Genomic DNA, 24,607 nt, shown 5'->3' on the forward strand with positions numbered 1-24,607 from the left:
TTTGGACCGTTGTTTTAAGTTATTTGGTTGGATAAGCTCCATATTTAGCTTCAGTACTGACTAATCTAATGCATATGCACAAATATAATACTGTATAGCTTCCTATTAAAATATGAATTTAAAAGAGGGTGTACTTATATATGCTGAGCACTGTATATTGATAGAGAGACAGAGAGACATACAAACTAATAGATAGATAGATAGATAGATAGATAGATAGATAGATAGATAGATAGATAGATAGATAGATAGATAGATAGATAGATAGATAGATAGATAGATAGATAGATAGATAGATAGATAGATAGATAGATAGATAGATAGATAGATAGATAGATAGATAGATAGATAGATAGAGCAGTGTTTTCCACACAGTAGCCCCTGGTAAAGGGGTTGGGGCCTGGGGTTGTGGGCGTGTTCTCGCGGGTGGAGTATTTTCACTTCACTGAAGCTCTACGGAGTGAGTAATTACTGGCTCCGCGGCCGCAGAGGGAACACACGCTCTGCCACACTCAAATATACATGCTCACAAATCAGGAAAAGACTTTAGTGTGGAGCTGTGGAGTTTTATACATGTTAAATGCGTGAAGGGACAACAGTGGACTGCTGAGAAACACACTGAAGGAAATGGCTGGAAGCACCTGAAACCTGTTGCACTAATGCGAAAGGTGATATTATTATTTTGTTATACTCCCTTATTGAATTCTTTAAAAAGAGGATTTTAATTTTGGACGTCAGAATTCTTTGCTTTATTTCCTCCTCGCTTTGTCGGCGTTTGTTTTTTGTTGGGAATCCGCCGGATTGCATTCATCAGATGCATCCACCTGCCATGTGGAATTTAAAGCAGTTGAGAAAGAAAACCGACCCATAAAATGTTACTTTGTTACAAAGTATCTGCGGGAAATGAACTTTCGACCTTAACACGGTTTGCTCGGTGAATGATTGACCACTCAGTCCACGGATGCGCGTGCTTTTCCACGGTACGTTCAGCCGCTTAATTCTCAGTTTATTTTTTTCTGTGAAATTATTAAGCCGTTGTTTGATTTAACTCTAGTTGTTCTCTTACTTTTCAGCTCGTGTTTAGAATCATGGACTGTATGAATTGCACTCGCGCGCTTGGAAGAAAGTGTGCTCGGGATCTAGAATGAAACTTCACTGTGATTTACAGCCTTGTGGACTGTGGACATGCTGCTGGAGCGAATAAGGTTTCCTTTTGGGATTTTTTCTTTCCGAAACGCAGCGATAAATTAAAAAAAGAAAAGAAAGGAAGGAAGTGAAAAAAAAAACCCCTGAGCTGAGTAAATACTCAAGAATTGAAATTCATAGCTTTCCAGTATGAGGAAACCTGCAGACGAGCATCATTTCACCATGGAGACCTCAGGGATGCACCTGGTCGGATTTTGGCTGCATGTCCTGCTGCTGTTTCAACTGTCTGGGCTCGGAGATTCAGCCTCTAAGGATATAGTGTGTGAGCCCATCACTGTACCCATGTGCAAAGGAATCGGATACAACCACACGTACATGCCCAACCAGTTCAATCACGACAACCAGGATGAAGTCGGCTTAGAAGTGCACCAGTTTTGGCCGCTTGTTCGAATTCACTGCTCCCCAGACTTGCTTTTCTTTCTGTGCAGTATGTACACCCCCATCTGCCTTCAGGACTACAAAAAGCCCCTGCCACCGTGCAGGTCTGTGTGTGAGAGAGCGAAGAGGGGTTGCTCCCCCCTCATGATCCAGTATGGGTTTGAGTGGCCAGAGCGGATGAGTTGTGAGCAGCTGCCTATGCTGGGTGACACCGATCGGCTTTGCATGGACAGAAACAGCAGTGAAACCACAACTCTATCACCTCCATTCCCCAAACCCACTCCCAAGGGAACGCCACGTCACAGAGCCACTGCAAAATCTGCTCCCCCACAAAAATGTGATCGGGAATGTCATTGCCGGGGCCCTCTGGTGCCCATTAAAAAAGAAGCACATCCTCTTCATAACCGTGTGAATACTGGCTCTCTACCTAACTGTGCACTGCCTTGCCACCAACCCTACTTTTCCCAGGATGAGCGCACCTTCACCACCTTCTGGATAGGGCTATGGTCGGTGCTTTGCTTTGTGTCGACGTTCACCACGGTGGCCACTTTCCTCATCGACATGGAGCGCTTCAAATATCCAGAGCGGCCGATTATCTTCCTGGCTGCTTGTTATCTGTTTGTGTCACTGGGGTACATTGTGCGACTGCTTGCAGGCCATGAGCGGGTGGCTTGCGAGGGCACTGGTGACCAGCAGCACATTCTCTACGACACCACAGGTCCTGCCCTGTGCACGCTGGTTTTTCTGCTCATTTACTTCTTCGGAATGGCCAGCTCCATCTGGTGGGTGGTGCTCTCCTTCACCTGGTTTCTTGCGGCGGGGATGAAATGGGGGAATGAAGCCATCGCAGGCTACTCTCAATACTTCCACCTTGCGGCTTGGCTCGTCCCTAGTGTGAAGTCTATCGCAGTCCTGGCCTTGAGCTCAGTTGATGGAGACCCTGTGGCTGGGATCTGTTACGTGGGCAACCAGAGCTTGGAGGGCCTACGAGGCTTTGTGTTGGCACCACTGGTCGTCTACCTCTTCACTGGCTCGCTCTTCCTCCTGGCTGGCTTCGTTTCACTCTTCCGCATACGTAGCGTCATTAAACAGGGTGGCACTAAGACGGACAAGCTAGAGAAGTTAATGATCCGTATTGGGCTCTTCACCGTTCTGTACACTGTACCTGCCACTATTGTGGTGGCGTGCTTGGTGTATGAGCAACATTACAGGCCAAGTTGGGAGCGTGCGCTGGCTTGTTCTTGCCCATCTGAACGCCAGAGACTAGGCATGGGTCCGGACTACGCCGTCTTCATGCTCAAATACTTCATGTGTCTTGTTGTAGGCATTACCTCAGGTGTTTGGATCTGGTCAGGGAAGACTTTAGAGTCCTGGAGGCGCTTTATTGCACGGTACGTCCCATGTAGGACCCGGAAGCCACCTGTTTCAGCCTCATCCATGTACAGTGAGGCAAGCACAGCTCTCACAGCCCGAGCTGGAACAGCACCCACTGGGACCTATCACAAATCAGCACCCTCATCACATGTCTGAACATAATACACATTGTAAACCCTACAGGTGTGCAGGTCATGACTCTGAACGAGCAGGTGTTTATTCACACCGGATTTGATGGATGGCATGGATATATTATGAAGGATTTTAACAGACTATTCGTTGTTTGGTTTTAGTCAAGCTCTTTTCATTCACTACTAGTCTAAATCGAATTAACATGTTTATACATTGTGAGGATCATTTGTCTTCTTTGCAATTGTCGCAAGAACCTCAGCCAGAGCCTGTGGCTTTAAGATTATGAATGATGGAGAAAAAAAAAAAACAATCTGAGAAGATTAATACTTAATATGAGCCGAGACAATTTGAGCAGATCTTTTATTTATTTGTATATTCTTGTAAATACGTTATTCAGAAGCGTTGTGATATCCAAGAGAAGTTGCTCTGTTGTGTTGTTGGTCAGAATTTTCACAAGATGATTCCATCATTTTTTTTTTTTTTTTAAATACCATCTTCAGTTGTCTAATATACAAACACTTTTTAGGAGAAGTAAACAGATGATTTCATGTATTCCTTGTAAACAAGTACACTTACTGGTAACACTGAATTTTGATGGTCCCTATTGCACATTTTGCCAACTAAAAGTTGCCAATTACCTCTCATTTGAGTATTAGTTGGCTGTCTGCCGAATATCTGTTGATACTGCTCCTTCAACAGACTTTTAACTGACTAAAAGAAACTTTGCAAGTACATGTCAACACTAACCCTAACCTTACAGTCTACATATAATCTATTGAGAATTAGTTGGCATTTAGATGTAATGTAAATTAAAAAGGGGCCAACAAAATAAAGTGTGACCCACATACTGTGCAAGCGGTGTAATAATGCAAGAGTAGTTTCCACTTTTTGAGTCTCTACAGGCAGTTCTACACAACTTCATGCTTTTTAGGGTCCTTCAGCAGCTTTTTAGCAGGTTGACTGTTTAAGATTATCAAAGCTCTTTCTCACTTGATAATGGATTGTTGGTTATCTTCTACTGGGCAGTGTTGAATGAGAGTGCGTTCATCTATAGGGTTGAGTGGAGAGTGTGTAGGTCTATTAAGTGAGCTTGACTTCCCTCTTGTGGTCAATGGTTCAACCTTTTCGAGAGTTCAAGCATTAACCAGCACTCAATAGTCGTTGCTGTCTAAGGTTTCAAAACAACATGGAACGATGTATGTTTAGTTTTCCATGTCAGTCTTTGGTTATACTGTACGTCCTATCACCATATTTCTGTTTTCAGTCAGAAAACCAGTGTTGGGTATGCACTTTGAACAGACAGAATCTGTAAACCCATGTTGGTTTTGTAGATCTGTGTGAAATCTTTTAGTTAAGGTGTAAATGTAAGCATTGTTTGGCTTCTTTTTTATAAACCGTCCAAGCTGTTGTAGAAATCATTTGAATGTTCAGTCTTCAAAGCGCCTCACAATGTTGGTTGTGTGTACATACTCGTTTGGCTCTACTCATTTGTAAATCTTGTAGAAGACATGTACTTTAAAGAGTTCAGACTGCAACTTTGTACATATGTTTTGTAAAAGATATGAAATCCAGTGCTACAATTTTAAAGAGATTCTTAGATATTTATGAAAAGTGTCTTTTACATGTTTCTCTTACTGGTAGAGAATAAAAGCAAGGAGCAAATTTGTCAACCTTCAAGTCAAACGCTCTGGTGATTCATTTATTTTTACTGCCATTGTAAAAACAGTTTATCTATAACAAATCCTGCCGTGTTTAAGCATTTTTGCAGTTAGTAGAGTTTTACCAATGAAACCCCTTTTCATTACAGGCACTAAAACCTGCACTTTATTCATGTTTGTAACTTGGTTAAAAACAAATACAGTTCCAACATAAAGGTAATTAGCCCTTTTTGCAAAAGAAAGAGCTGTGTGTTAAAAATCAGGGGATCTTCTGTCCATTCCATATCTGTTTTCAAACAAAAAAAAGAACTAAGAATTTTTTTGCTCATAAAAATAAGAAAAAAGAAAAAAACTGGCTCGATTTTAATTTTAGGGTAGGAAACAGAGAAATTACTTTAAAATTCATTATATGCATGTAGGCAGCGTTGGAACCCAATTTTTCCTCTGACTGGTCAAACAAATCTAAGCTTGTGACGTCACCCTCAAAATTAAAATAGAAGGAAATAAAATAAAAACAAATGTTACCCTTTTTTATAGGCCCAGGGCTCAATGTATTCTCATTCTGGTCCTGCAAACAACTTAAAAAAAAAACTAAACAACAAAAAACACTAAGTAAACGATATAAATTATTATTATTAGCCTATTATTAATATTTAGGTCTACAATACCTCTGAAACATTCATGCAAACCAGGTGCTGCTTGGAAATGCTTGGAATCTTTGCTCAGCATCAGGTGCATAGCACCAAGAAGTATGGCGGCGAATTATAGGCATATATATTTATTATTATATTCAATATATATATATAAGCAATCATGCAAACCAGGTTCTGTTCAGAATGGCACTGGAATCTTTGCTCAGCATCAGGTGCACCGCAGCAAGACGTTTGGCAGAAACTATGACCTTATTTTTTAATGACAAATGTGTAGTAATACTGCTAATTTACATTTTTATTTAATTTATGCAATGTAAACCTGCCAACTGATAAAATGATAGAATATGTAAACTTAAGTTTATATTTATAATGCAATAATAATAATTAAAAGCCTGGGTGGACTATTGTTTTTAGGGTGATGTCACAAACTCAGACTTGGTTGACCAAAAAAGGAAATTGCGTTTCAGCATCGGCTACATGTATAAAATGATTTTTAAAGTCGTTTATGTTTCCCTACCCTAAACCAACAAAAGAAAATTGAGACAAAATCTAAATTTTTATTTATTTATTTTTTTTAAACTGTCATTTTAGTTTTCTTTTTTTGTTTAAAAACGGATATGGAATGGACAGAAGATACCTTGATTGTTAAATTCCCTGGATTCATATTTCAGTGTAACACAAAAAAAAAACAACAACTAAAGACAGTTACCTTGTAAACATTCCTCAAACATAACATCAGACATGTTACATGATTAGTGTTTATTTAAAATACTCCATCTGCAAATGATTTCAATTAAAAACTGACAGTTCACAGCTATTAGCCTACATAGTAAGCAAAAAACAAACAAAAGTAACCGTTTCAGTTTGTTGTCGTCTCTATGTTGTTCTGCATCGGTTGGGAAAGGTGTGGGATATCTCGACTGGCGTATCGTTGCAGCCAAAGGCAGAGGGGTGGGGAGAGAGAACAAGTTTTGTCCGTTGAGCTCCGTCTTGGGAGTGGCGAATGTTCCGAGAAAAAGCTTTTATGAAAGAACGGCATTGGATCGGCGGATGCCCACTAGGTTGTCTGCGCTGAATGATCTCCTCATGGCCACTCTGCTCAGATCTTTGTACTTATCCTCACACAGTCTCGAGATTGCCTTTGAAATGAAGAACAAGTTGAATGAGAACGCTTGTATTTGAACTAGACCTTTAATAAAAGTGATTAACTCTTTGACTGCCCAATCTACCAAACGGTTGACCATACCAAATATTTGATTTGTCGGTTTATGGTAAAAGTATCAGACTTAGTACATATACTATGAAAACATTTTTGCATACTAAAATCACCTTTTTTTTGAAGTATGGGATAAAGTAATTCAGATTTTCATTAAACATGTTTTCTTGGTTTATTTTTTTAAATGAAACCAAATTAAGTGCAGCAGGATTATGTTTGATTTTTTTTATTTTTTTTTTATAAACCAACAATGCTGTGTGTGTAAACCATTATATAAAACAGTCATTCTTTAATTGACTTCAACAGTCATTACTTAAAACAGGACATCAGGAGTTAAGGAATGCAATCTAAATTTTTTCTCTTGGTGGAGTAGTTAAAGGGTTAAAGTAAACAAAAATTAATAAAAGTTTTAAGTGTTTACCTCTAATTTCTGAGCTCGTTCATTGCTTAATGGCTCCAGAGGAAAGCTCAGGTTGTTGTCGTCTGCTAAAGAGCGCAGGTCAAAGTAATACTTGGCGTAGACGCTGGCCGGTACGTTAATGTTAAACTGCAGCAGCTCTAGAAAATGTCTTTCCATCTCATTCCTGAAAAACAAGATAACAAGTTAGGGAGGAAATATGTCCTTTCTGACTTGAAAGTCTAAAGGCAACAGTTTTAGTGTAAATCGAACCTAAACAGATTTGAAAAGTCGACACAACAGCTTTAGAAAGCATTAGCAGACAATTTCAACATTTTAAATTACTATGAAAAGCATTTGAAGTTTTTTTTTTACTCTTATGTTCAAAGGTTTGTAGTAAGATTTAAACATATCTGTAAATCTAATACTTAATAATTTAGCTTTTTATAAAAACTGTAATGTTGTAAATAAATAACTGAATTAGTTTCAAACATTTTAATATAACTATTAATGTCTTAAATATCAACAATTATACAAATTATTTTAACTTGCAACAAATTATGTAAACTACACAGAATTTTCACTTAATTTTTCCCCCACAAATTTATTCATAACATAGGAAAACTTTTAACCTTAATAACTAAATAATATATATGTATAAATAATTTAAATAATAATTTTTTATTCCTTCAAACACAATCTATTTAAAAAAAGGATGTTCACGCTCGTCAGCTTCAGGCATGAGATGATAACCGTTTTCAAGGTTTACAACGATTCGGAAAAGTCGGTTTTAAAACCACCAAATCATTACATATACCGTAGGGATGGTTTAACTTTTTTTTTTTGTTTTATCTGTGGTTTTTTTTTTACAACTATTTTATTTATTTTTTAGGACAACAGTATCCTAGCTGAAAAGAACCCTCTACATCAAAAGTTACCATTCCGAAATATTTAAAATGTTTCTTAAAATAAGATCTATTATGTTCAAAGGAGAAAAAAGTAGCTTTTTAACCTGAGCATTTAAAAAGAACATATTCCAGAGCAATAATCACAATACTGTGAAACCGTTATATTTTTAATCTAAAGTTATCATACCGTCAGAATTTTATACCGGCCCATGCCTAGTCAGCTACTGTGTTGTAATATTGTAATAAATAAAGCCGCTTCCCCTATCAGCGAGTGGATCCAGAGACAGTGACCTGACAGTGTTTTGGGAAGAGCAGGCATTAGGTGGAGGTTGGTATAGGTGGTGTTGTGGGGGGAAGGGGAGGGGGAAGTTCGGTCGCTAGGGGCAACAAATGGAGTGGGCGAGAGCCTGGCCCATTGTAGAGAGAGTCTGAGAGCACTTGAAGCCCGCCGGTCCAGAGCTGCACAAAGACTACCTCAATGAAAAAGATGAAAATAGAGCCGAGGGACACGGCCTTTAACATACACGGACACACACAAACCCTGCCTGTGTCATTTATATGGATATTGAGACATGAGAACAAACAAACAAACAAACAAAAACAGGTATTGAAGTGCGTCACTTCATTTTATTTTGAAAATATTGCTCTAAGGATATGGGATTTTGTAGGGTATGCTGTATTGTCACAATAGTGGAATTTCAAACATTTATATGACACCCTGAAACTATATTATTAATACACCACATCATTTTTAATACTACAGTGAAGTATTGGCGCAGAATTAAAATCGACAATTTCATGCATGTCTTAAAGGGAAAGTTCACCCAAAAATGAAAGTCCTCTCATGTTTTGTTTACACTCTAATTGCTCCAAATCTGTTTACAGTTTCTTTCTTCTGCTGAAGATAAAAGATATTTTGATGAATGTTAGAAAAAGAGCAGCCACTGACTGACTGGCATAGTGTTTTACCCTACTATAGATATCAATGGCTGCTGCTTTCAAAAATGACTTCCAACATCTTGCCTTGTATTCAACAGAAGAAAGAAACTCATACAAGCTTTGAACCACTTGAAGGTGAGTAAATGATGAGGAAATATTCATTTTTGGAGGAACTATACCTTTAATTTCTTTACTTGACCGAGTTAAAACTTGTTGAATAGCACATTTTCAGGGATTTTACCACTGCTCCAGTCAGGCCAGTTGTTTGAATTTATACTTTGCCCTGACAAAACTTTCACTGGACTACAAATAAATAAATAAATAAATAAATAAATAAATATATTTATTGGGCGACGCAGTGGCACAGTAGGTAGTGCTGTTGCCTCACAGCAAGAAAGTCACTGGTTCGAGCCTCAGCTCACGTTCTCTCTGCGTTCGCGTGGGTTTCCTCCGGGTGCTCCAGTTTCCCCCACAGTCCAAAGACATGCGGTACAGGTGAATTGGGTAGGCTAAATTGTTCGTAGTGTATGAGTGTGTGTGTGTGTGAGAATGTGTGTGGATGTTTCCCAGAGATGGGTTGCGGCTAGAAAGGCATCCGCTAAGTAAAAACGTGCTGGATAAGTTGGCGGTTCATTCCACCGTGGAGACCCCGGATTTATAAAGGGACTAAGCCAACAAGAAAATGAATGAATGAAATATATTTATTTATTGGTTGTGTTCCACATAACATCTTAACATCTTAGTAATTCCCCAATTTTTTAGAAGAAACTACTAACCCATCAGTGAAAAGCTAGTAGTACATAATCAAGTTGCCACAAATAATACAAATAAATACAAACATGCTGTTAAAAAGCAGGTGGGTCTAATGATGACTTTGTCTTGTGTTGTTTTAGTGATGGGTCATTTTTGAACGATTCGTTCATTTTTGACTAATCTTTTGTATGACTCGAGAATGATGAGTCCACTCAGGGAGGGATTCATTCAGTCAAGAATGCGCACATTTGTGCAGGTGGAGAAAAAGATTAGTTTCTTTTTCGAGCCTTCTATTGGGTTTGAGTCATTCAATCATCATGTAAAACACAGAAGCCAATCATATGCAGCCAGAGCCGAAAAAAGATTTGATCGAAAGGTGAATTAATTTTGGCTCCTTTCAGTTCGGACTGTGTGCTTTGGTTAGGCTTATATGCAATTTTCTGTGTGACGTGAACAAACCACTCAAATGTGAAGACTTGTCAGAAGAAGTGCGCTGACATCATCATAGACGAAAGACCAATTGAACTATAAATAACATTTTTTTTCTTTCTTATAGCATTCTTCATGACTTGTTTGTAGTGTGATCAACATTTGGCGTAGTTGTAGATTATTTTGAAAGCAACTCGTAACATTTTATAAATATTTTGGCAAATTGAACGTAATGAGTCGAAAAGATTCGTTCATCTCACTGAACAAGACTCAAAAGTCTGAGTCAGTAAAACGATCCGAACTTCCCATTGCTATTGTTGATTAATGTTAAAAGACAACTTTATTTATTTAATTAGGCTGCTTAATCAAACGTAAATTACTGAATTTCATTTATTATAGGTTGCTGTCACTTACGAGAGTTTCTTTCTAAGCTGGTTTATTTTGCAATTCTAGGGGTTACCATCTATTTGAAATAGCTTTATTTAAAGACTGCTATTTGTTTTTTTACATTCTTTGACATATTTAGCCTTTCTAAACTAGTGTTTGTGTACTGAGAAAGAGACCCAAACTGTTCTCAAGTATTAAGTTCTACTGCATTTTGCACTTGATATTGAACTGATAAAACCTGAAACTTGCATAGAGAGCATCAGCATCTTGCTATTTCATTCATTCATTCATTCTCCTTCGGCTTAGTCCCTTTATTCATCAGGGCTCACCACAGTAAAATGAACCGGCAACTTATTCAGCATATGTTTATACACAGCAGATACCCTTACAGCTGCAACCCAGTACTGAGAAAAACTACTTGCCGTTTTCATTTAAGCACTTTGTTTTATGAGATATTCCAAAATGTGCATACAAATAGTTGGATGGAAACACCGCTATTGACTGACAGCACTAGTCGAGGAGTGCAGAGGATTGGATCTTGGATGGCTGATGTGCTTATCATCAAAACATTTTGTTCCTACAAAATGAGCAGTTTGTTTTTTGAGCAGAACAGACAGTGAAGTCATGATCTCACTCACATGTCCTCCACAGTGATGTCTTTGAGGATCTGACAGTAGTCGACGTTCCACACGGCCTGATCGTCCCAGACTTTAGAGGCCAGCAGGATGGCTCCCAGAACAATCCTCTTCCAGTTAGATGGGCAAATGTCCAGCTCGGCGTACGTCAACAGCCTCTCCAGATATACCTGCAGCAAAGACAGGGACACATGCTGTCAGAAGTCCCTTTTTAACAAGGCAAACTATGATAAAGTGTACATATTAATGTGTGCTAATTAAAATACTGGTTACCCGTACAACAACATTCAACTCGTTAGCATTAGCTGATTTGCTAATTTATGCTAACATGGCATTTTCTGTGTGCCAAATATTAAGTAAATAAATAAAAAGATAAAAAACTAAACATTCAGATTTTTACAAATTAGATTTACTTGGTTACAAATAAATATATATATAAAAACAGGGATAGTTATGTTGAAGTGTCAAACATACCTTTTTTATTGTTATAAATGCCTTTATTGTACCTTTTCATCAACTGAATATGTACTTGCTAGGGTTAAGTCCTCATTCCATTCAGCTCTTATGATAGCTATTAACCAAAGACGTCTGCGGTTGGCATTAAAAGCAGTGTGGTGTACGGTAAAATTTTAGTTATCTATTTTTGGACTTTTGATTTTGGCATCCTATCGCACAACACATGTTTGTTATTGCAACCGGTCTTTTTTGCAACCGGTATGCGCGGTTGAACTTGTTATGTGTGACGTAGGTTGGTAATTCCCCTATAGTTTAATCATGAACTGTTAGCAAATCATTTTTACAGCATATATTAAACCTTGTTAAACTCAGTCAAAAAAACACTGGCAGGGTTAGACAATGTTAGCATCAAGGCTAACAAAAACAACTTTTTGATTTTAACAACAGGGTTTCTGCAGGTCTTTCAAGTCAAATTTAAGACTTTTTGAGACCATTATGAATTAAGTTATAGACATACAGGGCTAAACATTAAGGACTTTTTCTAATGGGCCGGTTACTTCTGTAAATAGTTTTTGTATAATTGGAAGATGTGTTGCTTTAGTTTTCTTTCCCTAATTAGGGGATTTAAATTGGACAATTTGCTGTAGAAATGTCTAACAGCTGTTGTGAATTGTCGCTCTTTGCAATAGAGACACTTAGATATATAAAAAAAGTTTTAAGATGGATTATTAGTGATTGGATGTCAGCCTGATAGGGTAGCTTTACCTGGATATAGAAATATTAAGACCTGTTTAAAACTATTCAAGACATACAACCCAATATGTCAGTGAATTTAAGACTTTTTAAGTTCTAAAATTGTTTTTTTTAATTTAAGACGTTTTAAAATTTGAAGACCTCGTGGACACCCTGTAACAAGGAATTATTAAACACAAATATATAAATTAACATTTAGATTAGTGAGTGTGGTACAAGTGATCAATGTTAGTTCAAGTTAACAATGTTTAATTATGCTTATTATTAAAAAGTATATAAACAGCTGAAGCCCTATAGTAGCATTACCACAATAAGCCAGTGTAGTGTACTGCTTTTTACTGAATAAAAAAACATTTGTTTTCATATTATAAAGGTATAAAAATGAACAGTAGCAAATGTAAACAATAAAAATTTTAATTAAACATTGCTCAGATTAACAAATGATCTTGTTTTTTGTTCATGACACCTAATACATTATCTAGTGAAAACAACCTAACCTTATCATAAAATGTTTAATTACATTACATATTTGTAATTAAGCAGAAGAGATTAACTTTAACATGATTTTAACATGAATGAAAGAAGTTAAAATTGACTTTGTACCAATACATCCTAACACAGTCACACATGCTGATTTAGTTTATTGTGCTCTACTCCCCTCTAGTGGACATCAGGAAAATGTGCCTCCTTTTAAACAAAACAAAAAACAATCCAACTGGATGTTAAACTATAAAGTTGTATTTATTCCAGAGTAAGCTGAGAGTGGAGCAGAGCTGTTGTCTTACCAGTGTAACGATTGCACACTCCGCCGTGAGCTGTGCTGCACTAAACAGAGTCCGGACGAATCGATAGATGAGTTTGTGTTCAGGGTCTGTGCGGGAGTAATCGTCAGGAACCTGCTCCCTCTGCCAAAGGTAACATTATATACATGTTCACAATTTCCAAATGCATTTTACAGCTCATTTACTTTTACTCATTTACTTCATTTAATTACAAGTGCTATATTCAATTCAATTTCAGTTTATTTCTATAGCGCTTTTCACAATAATAATTGTTTCAAGGCAGCTTTGCAAAAAGTGCACACTATATTCATTAGTTACTTCAGACTAAAGCATCGGTGAAAACATAAACATTACATCTACATTTAGTAGTCAGTTTGCCACTTTATTGCTTAATCCAGTAATCTACACAAGGTAATCAATGGGAATTACAAGCACGATAAACAGAGGAATTTAAATATTTAGGTAGTGAAAACATGATTTACAAAATCAAACTAACTAACTAGTTGCCAATTTTAAAAGGAAGGTATAGTTCAGCCAAAAACAAAAATGTTTTCATCATTTATCCACCCTGAAAACGATTCCAAGCCTTTATAAGTTCATTCTTCTGAATCCAATATTTTTATAAAGATATTTTGTTTAAAGTTGGTAAGTGCTAGCCAATGTCTTCCATTGTAGAAAAATATGAAGATCAGTGGCTACAAGTTTCACACATTCTTTAAAATCTCTTCTTTTCAAGTAAACTCAAAAAGCTCAGAGGTTTGGAACAAGTAGAGTGTCAGATATTAGGGGGAAAACAAACAAAAACAAGCCTATATTAAAGTTGAACCCTTTATCTTTGAAATATGCCAAATACTAATATCACAACTTAATTAAATCATTAATTTGAATTTTTTTAGAGCACAAAACAACTCCTAAATAAATTGTCATAAATGTGTATGCATGATGTTACATCACTTCCCAAACAACTGACTGTTCAGAAATGCATTTACAAAAATCCATTTTAAACCACATATGAATCCGATAAAATGTACAAATTGGATTGCATAACATTTTTGAAGCTCAGACTTAACAGCTAAACGGATTTGATGGCCACAAAAATAGATACTGCAGTCTGCCTGAACAAAACCAAATAAGAGACTATTAAAAAGCTGCTGACATTGCTGAAACAAAACTAATAAACAGTTAACTTACCGATAAGGGGTGCATTTTTTCATCGAAGATGTCTAATGATCTATCAGAGTCCCTGAAATCAATTAACAATATCAATTAACTCACACATGAAAAACCTCATTGAAATGAACTAGTTAGATTATTTGCACATAGGCCAAAGACATCACAAAACATACCTGTTTTTAATGTGATAATATATTGCTAATGTGACACTGGAAACAGAAACAGAAAGGTGGTCAGCATGCAAAACAATACAAAATGAAACGCACTACCGACAGACTTTCTTGCTCATTATTTTGACTCGTTAAATTGTGAAACTCATTAATGTGTATATATTACTATAGTATAGCACAGTAAAAGAGTGACCCATCACTGACCATTTGATTGTGCTTTTCAGGTTGGGTTGGCTAACAGTACTGTCATCGATGAATATCGTAGAACAGGAGCTATACTTCTTCGAAAGCAGACCAGGTGAGACCTATTAAAAGAAAAGTAAAGCATTTAATATGTAGTCCTGAAATGATAAATCATTATTGTTTTGTGACATATTGTCAAAGAAAATACCACAAAAAAGTGATATTATTGTCATTTTAAGAAAATGTTATGCCACTGATTGTATAATGATTAAGAGCATAATGATACATATAGTCCTACACACATTCAAGGGACAAAAACTTTACATTTTTGAAGGTCTCATAATGATTTTTTTAGATGTCAGTATCCGTATGCAACCTTTAAGAATATATATAAGCTAGTGTGCTCCAAAACAGTGACGAAATTAGCATTTAGAAGATATAAACCTGATATAAACATCCAAAGCTTGCAGTCTGTCACTTCCACCTAAATGGATAATTGATTGTTTTGACATCACCTCATATTTCAGATCCTCATCAAATTTTGGACCAATCAAATGCTCTCTAGAATCTGAGCTGGAATAAAACGAAATGCTATTTTATTATTGTTTTTTTAATAAAGAGGAGCGGCTACTATATATCTCTATCTTTATGTTTGAGTTAAGATCTTGTCAAGTTTTAAATAAAAAAATGCAGATTTCAAAGCACTTCATGGGACATTAAGGTTATCTAGATTTCAAGATGTTAAAAAAATAAATGTCCAAATATAAGCTTTGATGCCAGTGAAATAGAATGTAAATATCCTTGTAAATTTACCTTAACTTTTTTTAAAAAGTGTCCGGTTTTGCAGCTTTAAAGCAGAGCTCATTTGGAGAACTTCTTTCAAACCATCAGTAGTTTTCAGGAAAATGTGGTCACTAACCTTATTTTGTAAATGAGTTACCTGAGCTCACTAACAGCCCCAATAAACAGTAGATGAGAATCATGAGGTGAGATGACAGAGGCTGCAAATTCAGCTAAAATCTTGGTATATATATATATATATATTGAGTCACCAAATTCTATTGAAGTCTTGTCTATGTTTTGGACGTCAAGGCGATATATTGATTATTGAGACAGCCCTATTAATACACTGTAAAACCAAAAAAGTTAAGGTAACACAAACCGTTTAAGTTCAAAAACTAATCCTATTGTGCACAATAAGCGTAATCAAATTGAGTAAACGAAGCAATTTAAGCACAGTAAAACCCAATAAATGAAGAGAACTCAAACCTTTTGAGGAAACCGATTGCTACAAACCATTTAAGTTAAAAAACTAATCTGAGTACTGTGAACTTAATCCATTTAAGTTGAAGTAATGAGGTATTTAATTAACTCATTACCTTCACCACTGAGTTCAAAACTCTTCAAATGAGTAAAATTAACTTTCAGTCAATTTTGAGTTAAATACACTCATTTTATTTGACAAAGTTGACTGTTGGGTTTTACAGTGTATGTTTAAGAATTTGAAACCAAGCACAACCACAAAACAAACTCCATAACATGTTCACTTACATGGTTTATGTGATTGCTTTTCCTCCTATCCCGTACTGAAAAAGATAAACGGTATGGTTTTTATTGTTAAACATTTGTTGATCAAATATTGACAAGCTGCACCAATGGCTATTTAAAAAACGTGACTTTCCATCCATTAACAGTATTGGTCAGGACACTAGTTAATATGCAGCTGCAATCTAGGAAGTAAAATGAAATGATTAACTCAATAGACAATTATAGGAAACACTCACCATCTGTCTGTGACTTGCTAAGGAAGATGGTGCTGGCGCGGGCATGATCTGAGGGGTTGGATTCTAAAGCCAAATCTAGAAGACAGATAATCAAGCAATCAACTAACAACATATAAACACAATAAAATATTAGAGAAATATATGCATCCAAAATACTAACAATACAACAATATATTGTTGGAATCACTTTTAGATAAAACAATTTGAAACTGATGAAGCATAAAAACATTCATAGCCAATCAGAATCCATCCTGTTTAAAAGAGATTGAGCGTTAGTAGCAGCAGACGACAGAACTATTGCATGCACTGTAATTAAACAGGACAACATCATTATTGTGCAAGTTATCTTAATAGTTGTCATTCTTAGCATTAACAGAGCTTTAATCAAGCAGTTATCTGTTAAATATTATGGAAAGTAGTAAAGTTTAATATAATAATCAGTAATTATTGTTAAATATCACAATTTGAAAAACTATTATCTGACTAATATATATGAAAATGTATTCTGATGGGGATTTAAATGTCCTTTATCATTATTGCAGTCTTCATTGTGACCCTTTAAAAATTTGATTGTACTGATTTGTTGTTAAAATCATTCCAACTTTATTAACATGTTCATTTTAAGTTTATTGCATAACTGCGATATTAATTTCTTTCAACAACAAAATGTTCATAACAGGCAAATCTAAGAACAAAACTTTGATCAATCAAAAAAAAGCAAAAAAATAAAAAATAAATAATAAAATAAAGCTGAAACAACCCCTTAAATGGTAAGAAAGTGGGTTGTCTTGATACTCAAGCTGCTTGTGCTGATTGGCAGGGGGCTGCTGCTACCCGCTCTGGCCACAAGAGCAAGAGGATTGGTGGGCACAATGAGCCTTTTGTACAGGCACTGCAACAGAACAACGCAAGCTCACACCCCGAGCTCTGCCCACATTACTATGTGCCACAGGAACTGTGCCAATGGATTAAAACCGACCTCTCTAAAGCCAGACATATAACAGGATGAGCACACATAATACATCATAATAAAGATCGTTTTTATGTTTGGTTTGGAAAAATGTGAAAGTCATTGATTTGAAAATACAATCAAGCCAGAGTGCAGTTCAGAACATTAGAATTGAGGATTCTGCCCTGGCCACTTTATGAAAAGGTGTCTTCAGCAGCCAATGAAGATGCATTCTTATGGAACTCAATGGAGACGGGTCAACAGACTTGTGCCAATGCTGCTAAGTTGTACAGTAAACACAATCCAAGGAGACGTTTGGACAGCTGCAACTATGTGATGAGAGCCACAGAACTGACAGGAAGTGGAGCATAGGTGCAGGACAGAAGGGACTTCTGAGTACCCATTTTGGATGACTTGACTTTTAGTCCACAACCCAAAACATATTACTTAGGGTCACTAACTCCCCATTTATGTGGGGCGTCAGCATCAACACTTTCCATACACTTTGATTGGGTGACTTCAAGTGTTGCCGAACTGAACTGTGGGTCCATCAGTGCTACTTCAGTGACATTGCTCACTGCAGAAGTTGGGAATTTCTAATTTTTTAAGCGCAAAGGAAGCGTCGCTTTATGCAAATATCACAGTTTAGACGATTGTGGACTTCATTGGTGTCAGCCTCAACTTCAGACATGCCGTCTATCAAGAGTTGATGCTGAAGTCCCATGTGAATCAGGCACTGGCCTGCCAATGGATATTAGCGTAAACTAAAGTTACTTGTAAGTGCTCGTGCAAGTCAGTAACTATAAGGAACAGTTTGAAGAGAATGTTGTCAAGCAAGGTAAATAGTTAAAAAAAAAAAAAAAGATATTTATGAAAGTTTTTAGCAAGTAACTAACATTTTGATTTAAAAATGCTGTTTAAGAGATAGAGGTTTCTCAATCCCAGTCCTCAGGACCCATCACTTAGTGTCTAAGGGTGTTTTCACTTTGAAAATTTAGTTCAAAAGGTCAAAAGGCCATATTCTGCATGAAAAATATGTCAATTAAAAGCTTAAGGGAGATTACCTGTTGATGCTTAGAAGAACTGGAACTGTGTTTCAAATTGCATGATTGTGAAAGAACCTTGTACTTGGTACACAATTGTTTAGGAAGTAACCTGCCCATGTGTTTTAGCCAAATACAGCATCTCTAGTTCAACAAAACACATGCAGATAATGCCCTGTAAATGAATTACTAAGCCTTCATACAGTAAAGGCAAGTTTGGTTCACTGTGCTGTGTATAATATCAACCAAATCATCCAAAAAATTAGTTCAATGAAATCCTTTGAGTGTGAAACCACACCAGAGCTACTAGGGCACAAGGAACTATCACTGCAAACATGCTTGGTGTGAAAGCCATCTTATATGTCTTCCTAATTTAACACAATTTAGAAAGGTGATCAGTTGAATCAAGTAGTGTTTCGATGACTCAATAAGTGAGGTGGATCTACAAGACTGGAGTTGAGAAATAGTAGTGTAGGTAATTTCAAAAAGCTAAATTCAGGATCTACCAAAAACATAGATTTTTAAAATAAATAAATCCCCAGAACCTGGCAGACTATTTTTAAAACAAATAATTGGAGCCTTTTCAGAACCAAATTGGATGGCAAAGTAAAAATGATGAATAAGGTTAAGTTGGGCTGAGGCACAGAAACCTAGCCCTTGGAGATCGATGGACATGGATGAGAGAGAACGCTGACCAATAAGAAGGTGCAGGAACACCTGGTGACAAGGCAGCTTTAGTCGCCAACTCAGTGGTAAAAGCAAAGCTAACGTCACACTAAAGGCAAACACAAATGCGTTCTTTCAAAGTGGCACTTATATAAAGTCTAGACTAAAAGTTGTGTTACTGTGATTTTACTCCACCTCACGTAGTGCATAAGAACACTCCTTAACTGTGGTCAAAACCATGTACTGACCTCTTATGAATTATTGCTTTAAAAGATCTTTAAAAAAATCATTATTTACCCTGTCTTTTGTTGCTACAAACCTGTGTGACTTCTAAAGAAAAACAAAATGTAGAGACCATTACAATGTCTGGGTAGTTGAGCTTTCAAGCATCACAAGACGTAAAAGAAACATTTTTTTTGAACAGATGTAGCTCAAAATGATGATTTTAATCAAGCATCATTCTTTTGTGTTGTGACCTCAAAAATCAAGCCTTTCAGCAATTGCATGGCTTTGAAAGACTTTAAAGAGTCAATAAAGACCACTTTTATGTTGCTTTTTTTGGAATTTTGTAACTTGACAAGTATACATTTAGTGCTTATTCACTTTCATTACTGGAGTGATAGTCTTCAAAAATTAATTTGTGCTCAGCTAAAATGTCTATTAAAACAGCATGAGGATGAGCACATTATTTTTGGCATTTTTTGGTAAACTATTTTTTCCCATCCCATTACTCTTCAGTTTTTGAAAAATACTCATCACACCTGCATATATATATATATATATATATATATATATATATATATATATATATATATATATATATATATATATATATATATTTATATATACACATACATATATATATATATATATATATATACATATATATATACATACATATATATATATATATATATATATATATATATATATATATATATATATATATATATATATATATATATATATATATATATATATATATATATTTATGTGTTTATTTTTTTATGTAAAAAGAATACTATTATAAAAACATCTTATTAATTTGTATATATGTTAAAATGTAACTTGTCATAATTCATGTCATGCCAAAGCTGAATTATCAGCAGCCATTAGCTTTTAGTGTTATAACATCCTTAAGAAATCATTAGTACAGATTTGGAGCTCAAGAAACATTTCTTATTATTATAATCATTTAAAACAGTTGTGCATGTACATGTAATACAGCTGAAGTCAGAATTATTAAACCCCCTTTGAATTTTTTTCTTTTTAAATATTTCCCAAATGATGTTTTACAGAGCAAGGAATTTTTCAGTTTGTCTGATAATATTTTTTCTTCTGGAGAAAGTCTTTTTTTTTTTTTTTAAACCATTTTAGGCTCAATATTATTAGCCCCTTTAAGCTTTTTTTTTCAATAGTCTACACAACAAACCATTATTATACAATAACTTGCCTAATTATACTATCATGCCTTGTTAACCAAATTAGCCTAGTTAAGCCTTTAAAAGTCACTTTAAGCTGTATAGAAGTGTCTTGAAAAAAATATAGTCAAATATTATTCACTGTCATCATGGCAAAGATAAAATAAATCAGTTATTAGAGATGAGTTATTAAACTATTATGCTTAGAAATGTGCTAAAAAATCCTCTCTCCGTTAAACATAAATTGGGGAACAAAAATAAACAGGGGGGCTGATAATTCAGGGGGCTAATAATTCTGACTTCAACTGTATGTAAACTGATTTTTTTTCAGATATATTTAATGCACATAGATTTTCAGAGAAATTAAGAGAAATTTAGTTATTAATAAATCATTATTAATTATTAAAATAATAATAAAAAGCACACCAAGAATGAAATCTTTGAATAATTGCCTACTGTATGTGCTAAACTGAGATTCATTCATTCCACAGGACTCAACAGTTCATGTACTCAACTGACACCATTCCTCCACTACCAAAGTCAAAAATAACCCCTGTGGGAGGGCAGTCATCCTCACTGAGGGCACAAACACAGCTGTAGTGTAGTGTAATTCCCAATGTGTATGTGTTACCCCACAGGCAGTGACCTCACAGACAGTTATTGTGTTAATTATAAAAAGCATACTTACAACTTTAATTTTAGTGCTGTCAGTACACAAAAAACACTGAAATGATGCTTTGTTGATTATTAAGGTGTTTGTAGGACATTCCAGTGGATAAACACTAGCAAGACCAGAGAGAAGGAATTTCATAAGTGAAAATGGAGAAACAGTACAGTACAGGAAAACTAAGTTTATCCAAACTTAACCTCTAAGCCCCAAAGGTTACAAAACGTGCCTCACTGAGATTCCCAAAGGAAGGGAGTGAGATAAGGAGAGAATGCAGCTGTCCCACAGATCTACATCACTGGGATGCCAGGAATACTAAACATTTCTGATTGTCACTGCCAGTTAAACTTAGTATTGCTTTTAGTCGCATCTCCAGCAGAATCGTAAATGAACCATGACCTGGAATGTCCCATGCAATCATAAAGGATTAACTGCAGCCAAAGCAGAAGAGTTTACACTTCTGTCATATGTGCTTTGAACCAAAGATGAAGACATGCTGCTGTAAATACAGCAATGGACATAAAGTTATGTGTGTGACTATATACGTTTCTGCTGAGTGTAAAATAGCTCAGGCTAAATAAACAGCAGTAAAGACTGCAAACAGCACCAGGAGGCTTTTCACACACACACACACACACACACACACACACACACACACACACACACACACACACACACACACACACACACACACACACACACACACACACACACACACACACACACACACACACACACACACAAATATTATCAGATATCCTTTTATAGATTTCATAAACCTATTTTCTGTTAATAATAACATTAAATGTAGATAATATTTAAGCATATTCACACTCGTTTAGCTAAATGTTTCCTTTGGTTTGGAAAAAAAGAGAAAATAAAATACAATCCATTGACAATTTCAGCAAACCCAAAGATTATTTGGGCTTAAATTTAACAAATTTAGCTTTTATGACATAGATTTTAAGTCAGAACCAACTAAACATCCAAAACAATGATTTGTGCTTGGTTGAAAGCACTAACATTTTGTTTTTTTAACTTGTAAAAATCTAATAAAATATGTAAATGAGTCAAAAAGTACTAGGAATTCCTCAGACACATAATAAACAACTTTACCAAAGAGATTTCTGGAGCCAGTCCTGAGCTGTAATAGGAAACGCAGCATTTAAAGAAACAGGTTTGCTCAATATTGAGAGTTCAGTCCTTTTCATATCTGTAGTGGCATTATGTCTATTTTTTGATTAGTTAAACTGTTTTTGCTCATATTTCTTTCAAAATGCACCAGAGCTAGTTTGAAAGCTGTTTGCTTGTCTAGTGTGCATCAAGGTTCAGATCAGAACTTTCACACATACTATACTGATCCACATCAACAGAGCAATCGCCTCAAAGTTCATTTTATCCAAACCAGTGTGAACACACCCTTAATCTGCAACTGTTCTATGGACTGAAAATGTCTTAGGCTGTCCATTTTCAGAGCAAACCAAAAGCACTTAGTGTTTAGCTCTTAGGAGAAACCTGACCCATGAGACGAGGAGGTCAAGGCATCAGATCACAGCAGCTCAGTTCTTAAAGACACTGTGGCACACAAAAATGCAAACAGAATAGAATATAGTGCTTCTGTGATGAGAGCTGGTGATATTGATCAATTCTCACTTAGTTCATGTCTTTAACATTTAGGCCGTGTTTACCAAATCTGCACATTTTGGATGTCATCTTTTTTGGACACATCAAGACCTTGAAATCTCTCCTAAGTAACGAATTATAAAAAGGTGTTAAGTTTTGCTGGTGGAGATACACCTTACCTCAAAGTTAAAGGGATAGTTCACCCAAAAATAAACATTTACTCACTCTTGCTCAATTGGTTCCAAACCTTATAGAGGTAAAGTTGGTTTTATATTTGGATATTCAGACATTTTCCTTAATAATTTAATTTCAGAAAGTATTATTTTCAAATTCTCAATAGGGAAATCCTATTAGCAGCCAATGACTATCAAAGTACAGCATTGTTCACAGTGAATTATATAGTGTTAAAGTTGCTTAGAAGTGATACTTGCATGCTAATTCCGATTTAATATTCAACATGTTAAACAATAGAGACTGCTAAATGGATGAATGTGCGAATATAAAACCAACTTTACCTCTATCCACACCTTTGTGAGTTTAATTATTCTGTCAAACACAAAAGATGACACTTTGAAGCTGAAAACCTGTGACTAAACAAGTATTATAAAAGTTAATAGTTAAAAGATTCCAGCTTTCTTCAAAATTTAATCTTTAGTGTTTAACAGATTTAAAAACTCAACCAGGTTTGGAAGAAGGGGAGAATGAGTAAACGAAGACAACATTTTCATTTGTGGGTGAACTACCCCTTTAATTTCCAACACCTGTTGGTAACAACCAATCAAATATGAAGACCTCGATGAGTTGGTCAAGTTGTGCTAGGCCAAAAGTTTGATCCTCTGGCAGTTCAACCATGTTTTAGAGCATAGAACTCACCATCCGGCACCTCCCGGTCACTGATGTGCTGCAGGTATGGACCAGTGTCATCGCTGATGTCTGTGTTGTTCTGGTAGTCCTCCAGACGCTCCACCTGCCGGGGTAGTTTGGGGCTCCCACTGGGGGACACGCAGCAGGACACTGTATTGCCCATGATGACTCACACCTACAATCACAAGCTCGACCTGCTCAGGTGTGTTAGTCTATGGCAAACACCTTTTGAAGCTCACACCTGGGCTGCTTCTGTCATCAGAAGTCACCCAATGGATCCAATGAATGAATGAACTCAAGCTAAAAGTGGGTGCATGAAGAGCTGAAATAGACACACACAGTCAGCATCTACTGCTGTACTGTCTCACTGCTCCAAACTCAAGAGGTATGTAGCTATCTGTGCCAGTCATATAACGGGACTCCATGCATTTACACGCAGTGCCTCAGAGGACTTAAAGCTTTAGCACTCAAGTAATCAATAAAGCCGGATCTATGACACGTGACTGACAGCATATCACTAGAAAGTATCAGTCGAAAATCTCCGAATACGGATTTATTCCTTTTGAATTAGCCGTACATGCTAACTGCTAACGGCTAATATTGATTCATTGTGAATAAGCGAGTTATTAGCCGCCGAGCTAACTGAGATAAACCATCCTTTTAACTGGTTTAAATGTCCGAATATGTCTTGAATTAAGCCAGTTTGGCGGTTCAAACCGGGAACAGATGAAATGGCCCCTAAAGAGCAGACTTCCGAGCATTTATCCTTCTGTATAGGGTAGATCTGTGTGTTGGCTGAAACTCTGGATCCAATAATCACTCAAATCCTCAGGCCGTCGAGCTGGTAGCAAAATAAAATAAGTCTTTTATCGCGGCATATGAGGAAAGTCTGGTCCATTTAAATCGGCTAATTTAAGCTCCGGATTTGTATGTCGTTATTGGATTCTGTTCACCGAGTCTCGTCGAAGAGTCCCCCGCTATCCCCTCCTCCTCGCCGGCCAGTGCAGC

General features: G+C 36.2%; 2 protein-coding genes across 3 annotated transcripts; one reads left to right on the forward strand and one right to left on the reverse strand.

The window, feature by feature from the left end:
• Positions 1–1,281: 1,281 nt before the first annotated feature.
• On the forward strand, positions 1,282–3,204 carry fzd5 (frizzled class receptor 5). The gene has a single exon (NM_131134.2). It carries the CDS (start codon positions 1,336–1,338, stop codon positions 3,112–3,114), a length of 1,779 nt encoding a protein of 592 aa, NP_571209.2. The 5' UTR covers positions 1,282–1,335; the 3' UTR covers positions 3,115–3,204.
• Positions 3,205–6,143: 2,939 nt separating this feature from the next.
• On the reverse strand, positions 6,144–24,607 carry ccnyl1 (cyclin Y-like 1). Of its 2 annotated transcripts, none has more exons than NM_001076720.1 (10): positions 23,609–23,861; positions 16,367–16,441; positions 16,134–16,168; positions 14,604–14,704; positions 14,403–14,438; positions 14,248–14,299; positions 13,060–13,179; positions 11,069–11,235; positions 7,039–7,201; positions 6,144–6,540 (listed from the first exon to the last, which is right to left on the reverse strand). In NM_001076720.1, the coding sequence occupies exons 1-10, from the start codon at positions 23,760–23,762 to the stop codon at positions 6,424–6,426; spliced, it is 1,020 nt and encodes a 339-aa protein (NP_001070188.1). In that variant the 5' UTR covers positions 23,763–23,861; the 3' UTR covers positions 6,144–6,423. The 2 variants fall into 2 exon arrangements, 1 of the variants encoding a protein (NP_001070188.1); XR_012385024.1 differs by having other exon boundaries at positions 6,146–6,540; positions 11,069–12,961; positions 23,609–24,607.

This window comes from Danio rerio, chromosome 9 (assembly GCF_049306965.1).
Source record: "Danio rerio strain Tuebingen ecotype United States chromosome 9, GRCz12tu, whole genome shotgun sequence".
NCBI classification, from domain to species: domain Eukaryota; kingdom Metazoa; phylum Chordata; class Actinopteri; order Cypriniformes; family Danionidae; genus Danio; species Danio rerio.

Bases quoted from the DNA above. Each gene is read 5' to 3' on its own strand.
- fzd5 (NM_131134.2), top strand. From the start codon at position 1,336: ATGAGGAAACCTGCAGACGAGCATCATTTCACCATGGAGACCTCAGGG.
- ccnyl1 (NM_001076720.1), bottom strand. From the start codon at position 23,762: ATGGGCAATACAGTGTCCTGCTGCGTGTCCCCCAGTGGGAGCCCCAAA. The intron at 13,180-14,247 runs GTAAGTTAACTG...TACCTTTGGCAG, and splicing joins AAAAAATGCACCCCTTATCG to AGGGAGCAGGTTCCTGACGA. The intron at 6,541-7,038 runs GTAAACACTTAA...TTCATTTCAAAG, and splicing joins AACGAGCTCAGAAATTAGAG to GCAATCTCGAGACTGTGTGA.